This window comes from Volvox carteri (assembly GCF_000143455.1).
Source record: "Volvox carteri f. nagariensis unplaced genomic scaffold VOLCAscaffold_69, whole genome shotgun sequence".
NCBI classification, from domain to species: domain Eukaryota; kingdom Viridiplantae; phylum Chlorophyta; class Chlorophyceae; order Chlamydomonadales; family Volvocaceae; genus Volvox; species Volvox carteri.
Genome location: NW_003307612.1, coordinates 439,900 through 451,772, shown reverse-complemented (window position 1 = coordinate 451,772; position 11,873 = coordinate 439,900). Strand labels below are relative to the sequence as shown.

Genomic DNA, 11,873 nt, shown 5'->3' with positions numbered 1-11,873 from the left:
AATTGGCTGTACGATTCATGGGATGGCCGCATCCTCCGCTATTTAAGCGGGTGAAACTCTTCCAAATCGGTGTCTTCCGACGCCACCATCCAGTTGTGGTTTAGTAAGATACAACAACTAATGGCACAACTCGACTGTAATCACCAATTCAGATGCTTAATTCTCCATACTGACATTCTTCTTTGACTTCGTCAATTGCTTGTACTTTTCTGTAGCAACAATTAGCAATGTGTGGGCAACTTGCACTATAAGACCAATGCAATAGAACAAACAGTTTTTATACTTGAAAAGCCAGACAGCCCACATGCTTGCAAATGCCAGCAGATGAAACTGTTTGCCTAAAATTTTCCATGGACAGGGGGCAGGAGAGGGGATAAAGTGCGGAAGTGGGGCGGCAGCCTCACGACCCCACACATTCCCCCCAAGACCACCTGGCCACCGACAGGCAATCATGATAGGGATGAGCGGGAGCCAAAGGAAACATTTAAAAGCATTATACAACTCATGTAAACCACGCAAAACATGCACCGGGGTGGTCATGGATCGCAGTGTACGACTCATGGAATGAGTGCAAAACATGTGCCCGGGTGGTCATGGCCTGCATTGCTGCATCATGGAATACCATGCGCAACATGACCTGGTCATGTTCTGCATATCATAGATATTTATGTGCAGGTATATGACCAACTTTATGACCCCCTGGGGTCATATTGGGATCCACTTTTTCATGTATTGACATCATGAATCGCAGACATTCTATGACCCCCACCAGTCATATCCTGCACTTGGCTTATGCAAACTATGAACTGTTCCATGACCGGATCCATGACACATACGTGACGGTCTGGTCATGATTGACACTACTGCAACCGTTTCGGGAGTAATAATTCCTGTTCTAATTACGTTTGTCTGGAGATCATGCCATCCAGTCATACTGGGGCCTTATCAGCAGAAGGCCAAAATGGATTCTGCTGCGACTTCTCAATCCAATCATTTGCCTCAATTGGTAAATTTCAATACCACCACTTGGTGGTTGTGTCTTACAACAACTACCTCCTCTCCGAAAAACCGAACAATTGTCCATGAATTGTCTAAGAGCCACTTTCTGCAAACCTCTCCATGGGAAGCACTTTGAAATCCATCCATTGCAGGTGGATCGGCATGTTTCAATCACCTGTTACCAAGAGCAAAGCATACAGGCTACATTGAGCAGTACTATCATGTAATGAGCTTGCCCACATTGTAGCCACTCTTGCCATCCTTGATCAGTCTGGCACGCTTGGGCCCAATCATCTTCAGCAGCAGCCAGCCCAGTCGTGGGACCAGTTGGAAAATATAGCCTGTGAAGAGAAGGCATGTAGGTATCCACGTTAGTTGTAGAACCATGTTGCAGCCAATTGTGGCATCTCCACCCACATGGTAGCATGCAAATCACAAGAACCCGGTTTTACACAATTGGGACAGACAGTGTGGCCCACCAAACCCATCCTATACTAGCTGTAAGAAGAAATCGCTCCCTCGGCATCTACCTGAGACCTCTTTGCCTGGTCTTACATTAGTGCGACTTGCTAAGAGGTGGGAACTCCCTGAATCGAGTCTGGTTACAAACATAGAGCATGCCAGGCATGTGCACCTTGCCCAAAGGTGTATGCCTGGGTGGATGATAAGAAGTCTACCAGCTGAGTAAAACATTAAGACCACAGGGACAGAGGAAATGTCAGAAAATCGTAATCCTACAGGATATGCCCGGCGGCACCTGAGGATCCGGACGTTCGCTTGGGGCCTCCCCTAGGGGGAAGGAATGTAAGAAGAAATCGCTCCCTTGGCATCTCCCTGAGTACTCTTTGCCTTGCCTTACACTAGCTACCTGCCACCTTAATATATAGACCCAAGGTAGCCCCCATATCCTCAATTATATAATCTACCAACCCTGATCAATAGCTTCATTCATAAAGCTCCGCCCTACACAGATCCCCACTCAGCCAGGCCTAGATACTCATGCATAGGCAGCATGGAAATATGTGGGGACCATCCACTGCACCCCATGTGTCCTCATGTCTGCACCCCATGTGTCCCCATGTGTACTCATGTCGAGCTGCCACCTCCTCAGCCCAACCTACCCATGGCTAGCACTGGGTGCTGCGCGATCCAGGCCTCATCCACGCCATGTGCTGCTGCACTGGCGATAAGCTGCGCAGCTCGTGCTGGATCGAGCCTATTTGAGGAGCCGGTGGCGTTCTGCACTATGCGCCCAGCAGGACCATATACAACACGCGGTAGCTCCTCGGAGCCAGTCGCCACAGGACCCGGACAGCAGATTGTGACGCCCACATTCCTGCCAATACATTAGACGCAACAGCATGGCGCAAGGTTGTCAATGTCACAATAGGAGAGACTCACAACTGCAGAGGTTCAGGTGCTTGTGGCCCCAGGAAATGGAAAGTTCTCACACATTATTACAACAAGGAAATTGGTATGGTATGACTGGTCCGACTTGATTGGTGCTATTACCTACAGGGTACAGGTCTCCCTTCCTGCCTTGCCCGTCAAATTAAGGTGGGCCGACTCCTTACGCAGGACAAGCTCCCACTATCTACCATTCCTTTGCTCTCGTTTGCTTTTATACAACCCCTTTACCTGTCATGCAGGCAGGGAGCATCATACCAGACTGAATTTAAGAACTGGAGTGCTGTTCGAATTTAGCAGGTGTGTAAATCTTAAGAGCTAAATTAGGAAATTATATTTTGTCTCTCCCCCACACATGCATGTTAGCGTGCTGTTGGCGATGTATGCATTTGTTCAACTCCCTTAGGGCCTGATGCGGCAGATATATGCTTACCACAAATGCACCCCCATTACTCCCTCCCTTGAGCCCCTTCCAACTTCTACTGACGTGACCAAAGCCCTTACTGGGTGATACTCACACATGTCATTACACTGCATCATGCAACTCACTGGAGCATTTCCATTTTCACTATACTTGCCAGACTCTTCCAAGACCAATCAAGGTAATTCAAAGAGGAATCCGAGCTGCTGCCCACCTATCAGATGTGCACATCACACTCGGTCCCAAGGGAAAGAGGTGTGTTAATCACATCCAGGAGGTTGCAAACCCTTGGAGACCACTGAGTGCAGTTGTTTTTTTGCCGCAATACACATTTGCCTACGCAATAGCCATGTTCGCTAAAGTTGACGGCAGTGGCTAGCGAATATTGCATACAGCCGGTATGTCTTTTCGAGACTCTTCCCCATTTTGCCCACTCACGTATCCGCCAGCTCCGTTGCCAGGGAAGAGAAGTAGCCATACAACGCCATCTTGGCAGCTGCATACACAGCCTTGAAATGGCATATATAGGGGTCGGAAAACGGAAGTGGCCTCCAGACTATACGACATTGATGAAACTAGTTCATAGACCGTGTGAATAATCAATAATCCATCTAGCCCGCTAAAACCTCGGCACGATATCCCATTGTGAAGGACTCCACAGATCCAATACACCAACACCCCTACAAATATTGCAAACCCCTCACACCAGTCCCATCCTTACTGTATCCATCAATCGGCTCGCCTCCCCCCAGGCCCAAATCCCACGTCAGAAGACTGCATGTCCCGAGAGCCTCTGGCAGCATACAGTATGTATGCTACTGCTTGGAGTTACTGATAATAGAGAAAAGCCGGTAGCTACCGACAAGAATGAGCATCGCCAATGCCACCAGCCTCGTTCGATGGCAATTGCGTGTAGTTGTCCTTCGGTATAATTTCCACCATGCACAGCCTTGGTGTAGGTATCCGGGCAGGTTTGCCCAAGCTACCCAACCCCCTACTGCACACCAGGCCCCGGCTGGTGTATACTTACAATGTGACAGCCCAGGATTTGCTATCACATTCATTCTGCTGGGTAGGGCTCACCTGGCCAGGGCTTGGCAGCTTGCTGCTCATGGAGCCAACCACCACTATCCGTCCCCGGTTGCGTCGCAACATGTGCGGCAGCATCGCGCGGGTGAGCTTGATGGGCCCTACAGCGTTCAACTGTATCAGTGCGTCGGTCACTGCCGCGGTGGTTTCGGAGGCGAGAGCATGCTGACTGGCGCCTGCATGATAAAGGGACGTGTGTATGTGGCGGGATGGTACTTATGCATATGCACGTACGGCTGAGGCTGGCCAGGGACAGCTGCAGGTTGCATAATGGCAGGCACCCACGACTTCAGGAAGCGACGGGCACGGAAGGATTATGATGAACACGACGAAAATGTAGGAGTTCTCAAGCCGCACTATCATATGAACTCAGAAGAACAAGAGGAGAGAGCAACCCAAGAGAGTTACACAGCCGACCGCGGCCTTCCATGTAACGCGCGTGTCACGTGTCTCCCTGCTGATCCATCTTGCCTGCGTTGTGGATGAGGTAATCGACACCAGCGGAGCCAAACGCGCTGTCAGCAGCTGCGGCTGCCATTTCCAGCTCCTCATAAGGGCTACCTAGGTCGAACGGCAGAACAAGCACCCGTTCATCTAGAAGACCCAGAGATTGCTTGACTTGAGTCAGCTTTGAAGTGTCACGCGAGCTCAGGATAACTCGCGCGCCCAAGCTCGCGAAGTACTTTGCCAGGACTGCACCCAAGCCCTGGCTTGCACCCGTGATCCATACCACTTTATCAGTGAAGGCATTGGATTTGTGCATGCCGAGGCTTAAGAGATGCAGATCGGCGTCGGAAAACGCTAAGCGAACAAGTTTGTAGCAAAAAAAAGAGATCGCCGCCCCAACCACGACCAGTGCTGGGTGGCCTAATACGAAGTCTGCAGCAGACATAGGTAGAGCTTTTGCAGGTGGGGTTCTACTCCGGACAGCAGGCAGCTTGCAAACGCGCTGAGGTAACAAATTGGCACGACTTATGCGCAGAACAGACCGCTGATACATTGGGACATGAAGTTGGACCATATGTGATATCGCGTAGGGTTTGCCCTTGCCAGTCTTGCTTCATGTTTTCGACTCCGAAACCGCATACGAAAGCAAATCTTGGCGGCTGTTTGCAACACGTGGACTACGGCAAGCGATATAACTCATGGTATGCTGCACTTCCAGCCTGATGAACAACGCCTGAGTCCTAGTTGCTCCTTTTTGTTGCCAGCTAGACTGGTACAGCAGAGGGCTTGTTGCCAGCTAGTGGAGATGAAGACGGCGACGGAAACGATAATGAGCCTCAGCACGGAGTGCCAGAACCTGCAGCAGAAGGTGATGGAGATATGTTGCGCGTGCCGTCTGTTAGGATTCCCTTGTTTGCACTCATGGCTGTCTATCCGAGGGCGACATTATGAATTTAGCTCTGCTGTCCTGAGAGCTAATCAGACTTTCATGATGAATGACCTTATAGCATCAAGAACTCCGCCTAGCTCTCCCGCTATGACTCATGATCACAGGCTTGCAGACATGTGCAACCGCTGCTGCAAAGCCCCGTGTTTACACCAACAGCATTATGGGCAGTGGGACCATGGCCAAGCTGCCAAGCCGAAGGCTGTAATTCGCAACCGGCGGTTTTCCCTCTGAAGACCAACGCGGCATGGGCACTAAGGACACGGCGTATAATGCACACAAACACCCATCCCCGCTGCTGCTGTGTCATCAAGTTCGGTGCCTTTACGGCACCGTTTGCTAGCTTGATCATCAAGAGCAATCATTCCAACGGTCCTGCCATTCCCGGCAGCGGTTGCAGCGGCTCCGCCGCTGAGTCCTGCAACAGTTGCTGCAAGAACTCCTTGCCGGATGCGCAGCAGCTGCAAAAGCAGGCGGAGGGGGCCCAGCAGCAGGGGCGCCAGTGCGACGGCTTTAGCCAGCTAAAGCATCTGTCCGGAACTTGGATAAAGGTATACAAGGTTTTGGATCTGTGTCCGACTCGGGCCAGGGCTCTTCGTTCAGAAATTACTTCCCTGCGCCTTGGGTTGCTTAGGATGGGCATCTTGCGCGTTTATGCTGGCCCATCCTTCCTGCGAGGGGAATTGGCCGTCTCTGGTGTGGCTCGTCGCTGTCAGGTACTGTGCAACGGCGTGCTAGTACTATGTTATTATTAGCAAAGTAATGCGCTGCAAAAAATTGCAAATCTGAACCTCACTGCAATTGTTTGTGCTGCCTATTACAACAGGCCGACGTTGCCCAGGTCGCTGACTGGCCTCCTGCGCCACTCTCCCCCATGACCATCCTCCAGCGCGCGATCTGCCTCCTTCCCCCACGCCCGCCCCTCCCATGTCTCTTTCCTTCGCTGCATTTTAGAATCGTGAGAGCTCCGATAGCATGGAGAACGCAATGAATTTGATGCGGCTTAATGGAATCGTACGGCAGGTGAGCCTGTTGCTTGTTATATGTTGTGGTACATTTTATGAGGGTTCTGGGGGATTGGGGAAAGATGGGCACAATACTCTAGAATGTCATCCGCTCCCGAGCCCATGCGATCGTCAACATTTTAGGACTGCCGCAAGAGTAAGAGCGGCTTTGCCTTCTGTGCATTTGGGTGCGTGCTGCTTCCTCTCTTTTCTACCGCCGCTGCCGCCGCATCCTTACCGATACTGTCATGGCCTTTCGTACGCCCTCTACCATGCCGTACCTGCGATCAGGCCGTCAAGCTGGTGAAAGGGGTGCAAATCGAGTTTGAACCCGAAAACTTCACCTTCATCGTTTTCAGCTTTATCTCCTGGTTTAAGGTGGGACATGAAATGAACGATGTGGATGGGTTACTTGTCTTCGTAATAGCAATGTCGTGATCTAGTTCAAGGCTGCAGGTGGTGGACACGAATGGCTCAATGAGAAGATAGGTGGATGACAGCTTGCGAACAGCGCCCAGTGACCTACAGGTGTGAAGTTCGGTCATCTTGACAGTCAATGCCTTCGTCGCCTATTTCGTCCTGCTGCTTCTTCCAGTTCAAGAGCGGGCGTGAGTCAGTGTAGGATTCGGGTGCAGAGGCCTCACTTGGTTTTGTGGTTATGACCTCAGTTTTCCCCGCAAATTTTAATACAAGCCATCACCCTAGGAACGCATCTGTGTACCGTCATCGACAGTCTCGATGCCTTCAGTGTCTGGCCCCTCTGTCCCGATTCCCACCACTACAACTAAATTCCGTCAGGTTAAAGAGGTGTATCCTATGAGCGGAGTGGAGCGCAAATTCCGGAGGAGGGACCTGAGGCGAGGTATGTGATCCGGCAGGTAGCTTGGAAGCCTCCTGCTGCTAGGTGGCTACAGTGGTGAGACGATGGGTCTTGTTCCGAGGCATACACGGAAGGATTGTGGTGGTTGAAGTGCTTTTAGCGGGAATTGTGGAAAGGTAGCAGATGCAATAGCATTCATGTATGTGAAGCCTGTACCGGCAATGCAAGCATTCGCTAACCCGATCAGCTTGTAAGGAAGTATCCAAACATTCAACCTGTCGGGACACTGGTCAACCATACGATTTGGACAAGCAAGCGCTAAAGCAAGTAGACGATTAACATATTGCTCCTGGGCATATTTGTGATTAACATATTGGGTCCGTTTGTCCTCGTATGATAGGAGGGGCTGTCGGTCACGTGGAGCAGCACGGGCAGGACATCCAAGTGAAGCTGCGTTGGTGAGCTGGAAAGTGGTTATGGGTATGGACGGGGCTGGAAGGGATCGTTTCCTGCCCATGGCAAGAAGGTTTCGTGTTGTTGATGTTGTTACAGGGTGGTTAAGCTTCACCAGTGGCCTCCTTCCCGAGGCAATTCCCTGCTCTCCCCTGCTAGAGGGGCACCCTAAGCCATTCACCCCATCCGACTTCAGAGTGTACTCTTTGAGTTTGGTAACTCACGACCAGCATCCAACCAAATCTAGCGGATCAACGGCGCGTCAACTTAGTTCCTGGTCAGCTCGCGAGTTGATTTTATCACGTCCTACACCGTCCACAAGATGGGGGGCCACCTCCCATTTCATCACCTCTCAAACACCCCGAGAGGTCGGCAGGCGGATTTGAACCCGGACGCGCCGGGACGCGACGGGAGCAGAAGCCAGGCGTTAACCTCGTGTTGTTATTCAAACTTCGTCCGATGTGAAGGGTGATAGTAGGTAGGAACCCCACATAATCTTGCACGAAACTGCTGCAAGCGCTGGCTAACTTGTCGCAGTTCTGGGAGCAGTCGGCCACCGCGAGTTCAAGATCTTATTGGCAGCTTCGTACGAGTTGGCCTGGATAATGGGCCCAACGCCGCCGGGTTGGAACCTTGCAGTCCCTGACGTAGTCGGTGTGCTTTGCCTCCTTGAGCTTGCGACGTAAATGGTCCATCGCTCCGACAGACGTTTGTTTTTTAACCACCACCTGCCAGATAACCGACCTGTATGTCTGATCGAGTTCTCAACCATTTATGCTGCTGTCCCAAAGCTGCTGACCGCGATTCTGCCATGGCAACCAGCGCACCAATGCCACAACGACCGTTTTGACGTGTACATCTGATACCCCTTTTGGCCGCAGGAACGACCCTTTTGGCGGCCAGGGCAGGGACTGCTTCAGACTGATTGCGGATGATGAACTGCATATTGAGTCTATTATTGAGGTAGGGCCCTGCCCCGTTTGAGGGCCAGTCCAGGGCCACGCAGGTGATGCCAGGCAGTGAGCACGGCGTTCACGTAGCAATACCCATGCCATCCTCGAACAGCATCTATGCAAGCCTCCCTTTGCGATTTTAGAGCTTTTCTTTATAGACGAAGTAGTTGTGTGACCATTGAGGCAGTCGTTTACTGTTTGTGATCGTGATACGTATGTGCGCACATACGTATTTAGCATGCTAAGTTTTCCCGAAGTAAGGACAGCTCCAGGATGATACAAACGTGGACTGACTTCAATGCGGCATTCACAGTAGCGCGTCAACACAATAATTCTTTGTAACCGTGTCCTGGCTGCGTGCAAGGAGATACAGGTATATGTGTATTCCCCACACGGCAAACCCACCCCCGAAGACGCTGCGGACGACTACTGGTGCACAACGTATAAATGTTGATAAAACCGGGCCATATCCGCACTTGTAGGTTGCCGGCCAGACCGCCCGCTACGTTACAGTGTACAACAGGAAGCCCAGCTAACGCAAACAGCAGTCCCAGGACGGGCGCCACACACATCGGGTCTCCATGGATGAGGCTGCCATTGAAGGTCTTGGCAATGACCGTGGCAGCCAGCACCATGGCGGCAAGAAGTGACGAAGGGGTCCAAGGATTGAGATCAGATGAGCAGACGAGGTGTTGAAGATGGGACTGCCTGTGCGATCCAGGACGTGAAGGCAGTCCAAAGTCCAAGGCGAGGGAGGTGCCGTTGAGCCGTAAGGCGGTCCAGCAGCAGGAGCATGGTCTTACCATGGAGCGGGGTATCCGGGTGTTGTAGGCATAACCCTTGCCTAGATTGGCGAGCTCTGTTGGGCGGATGGAACTGTTCCAGAAAGAGCGGACTCACATGGATGGAGATGTTAAGACGTATGCAGTAGGCTTACTAGGTTTCGAGGGTGTTAGCTGCGGGGTGGAATCGATCTGCTTCATCTGCAAGTCGAAGAGTCCGAGGTTTGTTCTGATGTTGTGGAGCCGGGGCCTGTCCTTGAAGCCGCGTTGATCACAGGCGGGGCGATGGCTTGATGGAGACATAGATGTAGTGAGCGACCTGGGCGTATTGTAATGGGTTGCTCGTGACGCAAGAGTCTGGAAACAATTTAAGCGTGGCAGGTGCATGCATATCAGCAATATGTGTTTTCGTAGAAGGCAGGGATTCAGGTCGAGTTTTTGTAGGCTGGGGTGTTCGACAGAGCAGCAGTCCCATCCAAGCGTGTACATATGGGATGCCAGGTGTGCCGTCCAGACGGGTGGTTAGATGTGCAGTGCAAGGCAAGTACTTGCTCGGATGCTTGGGGAACGAAATCACCAACACTCCGTCGGAGCTGTATTCGCTGCGCTTACACTGAACCATGAACAATTACTTTCCAGCTCTCACTCGGCGTGTTGGGGTTCTGGCTGTGCGCCTAGATGATGCAAGCTGCCGGTCTGTGTTTGAGATAATGTTGTTTCAGCCTGATGTGCAGCTGCACCATTTGTGCACTACAAGATAGAATAAATCTTAGGGCTCCAGTGTAGTGTTGAATTCCTACCTTGACCTTGATGGTGTTTGGCAGATGTGAAGTTCCTTGGACGCATCCTGGCGACGCCCTGCGTCGTTTCAGCCAAATCGTCGGTTTTTCAAGGCAATGCGCGCGTACTTGATGTGCGGATTCGATGCGGATGCTATCCACACATTAAGCTTCTTACCGCCAACACACTGGCTACACTGCCGTACACGCTCTCTGGGCGTTTTCGCTCTTTTACTGCGAGCTTGTTCGTTATTGATCGCCACTTGATCAATTGATGTTGAACAATTATGTTTCGTGATGAATGTTTAGAGCTAGGATGACGACGTTGGCCTATGTAGGCATGCCAAAGCGCTAAGCCGGACAATGGTCCAGCAGGGCAGCGAAGGCCTGGTGGTTTAGGAAAGCTGGCGCACCCAGAGGCATCTTCTGCAGCAGTGCATGGACAGTTACGGGCCTGTGGAAAGAGGCAGCTCGCAAACCAGTAGTCAAAATGTCGTGCACGATTGTTCGTCGCAGATGTGGATGGAACCGTGAGCTGGTTATGCGGCCGGATGGGAAAATGAAACGGAGTGCAGTGTGGAGCCTCGTGTGAACTATGGTGAATTGCACGATCGAAACTTGCCTATTTTTGTACGGAATTGAATGCACGCCTCTTGAACAGATATACACTATTGGCATGGTGCCCGTACACCGATGACTCTTTCAAATGTTTTTCTTATGTATCATTAACACCTTTTTTGTACCATCGTGGCTTATGGGCCATGCAACGAACGCTGCCTTAGCGACGGCTTCGTAACATCCCATGGGCCAAAATGCGCGTAGACCATGTGCATGGAGAGAACTAATGTAAGCAGTCATCCTTCGTCTGTCCCGACCTGAGACCTTTCATGCAGCCAGAGCAGAGTGTGGCTGTAGTCTATGTAGCTGCAGTTCGCAGGTGCATGGCAAGACGACGTCGACACCAAGACCGACTCCTCCTGCCTCGTCAAGGTGGACGCGCTGTCTTCTTGTGGCGTCATGATGCTGCGCGTGCAAGTCACCTTGAGTTTTGTGTGACTTTTGCAGATACCTTGGGTCTGGCAGGAGTACTGCCATTTCACGCCAGCCAGGCGTCCTGGATGCGAGGACGGTGGACCAGTGTTGCGTGCGGTGTTACGGATCGATGTTCACCGTGAATTGCATCCAACCGCCCGCTATAGCACAAAGCGGGATGCAGTGTTTCCATACCCTTGGCCGGCAGGATGATGGAAGGTTGCAATTGGGAGTTTGCCGCTGTTGTGTAGTAGAAGATGAGTTTCATGTGCTAATGAAATGCCCGGCCTATGGACCTGTTCCGCATGAGGCTGGTTTGCTCGGTGCCAGGCCATTCTCCTCCGAGGCTTACCCTTAAGCAGTATGAAATGCCCGGCCTATGGACCTGTTCGGCATGAGGCTGGTTTGCTCGGTGCCAGGCCATTCTCCTCTGAGGCTTACCCCTAAGCAGTATTGTGCAGATGCGTGCCTCAGGTTAGTGGACAGGTTTGCGGAGTACGGCTTTGGGCCTAATTGGCTCCTTCCTGCGCCTTTCGGATCCGCAATAAAAGGACAATCCCTTTATAATATGCAAACAACCAGTTAACTACCTTGGACCTAGGTACTTGTACTGTGGTCATTTCAGCTCGTGGTCAAGGTTTGCAGGACCCGAGCCCCTCAAGGGTTTCAGTCCATCCTGATATAGTTACTGATATCTCCTTTGCCACGTGGTATTGGTGTTGGCTTCTCATGATAACTAAG

The 11,873-nt window shown here is 51.6% G+C and overlaps 3 protein-coding genes across 3 annotated transcripts; 1 reads left to right on the top strand and 2 right to left on the bottom strand.

The window, feature by feature from the left end:
- Positions 1-474: 474 nt before the first annotated feature.
- On the bottom strand, positions 475-4,808 carry VOLCADRAFT_83968 (uncharacterized protein; the record flags this gene model as incomplete). The annotated part of the gene is made up of 5 exons (XM_002957081.1): positions 475-1,340; positions 2,121-2,335; positions 3,266-3,336; positions 3,911-4,085; positions 4,363-4,808. 5 exons carry the CDS (start codon positions 4,806-4,808, stop codon positions 1,219-1,221), a joined length of 1,029 nt encoding a protein of 342 aa, XP_002957127.1. The 3' UTR covers positions 475-1,218.
- A 384-nt stretch (positions 4,809-5,192) lies between these two features.
- Positions 5,193-6,935, top strand: VOLCADRAFT_98222 (uncharacterized protein; the record flags this gene model as incomplete). Its single annotated transcript, XM_002957123.1, has 5 exons — positions 5,193-5,231; positions 5,417-6,025; positions 6,264-6,332; positions 6,605-6,691; positions 6,909-6,935. The coding sequence occupies 5 exons, from the start codon at positions 5,193-5,195 to the stop codon at positions 6,933-6,935; spliced, it is 831 nt and encodes a 276-aa protein (XP_002957169.1).
- A 1,415-nt stretch (positions 6,936-8,350) lies between these two features.
- VOLCADRAFT_98221 (uncharacterized protein) lies at positions 8,351-11,400 on the bottom strand (the record flags this gene model as incomplete). Its single annotated transcript, XM_002957080.1, has 6 exons — positions 8,351-8,557; positions 9,016-9,247; positions 9,440-9,522; positions 10,279-10,635; positions 10,976-11,214; positions 11,271-11,400. The coding sequence occupies 6 exons, from the start codon at positions 11,398-11,400 to the stop codon at positions 8,351-8,353; spliced, it is 1,248 nt and encodes a 415-aa protein (XP_002957126.1).
- Positions 11,401-11,873: the final 473 nt, after the last annotated feature.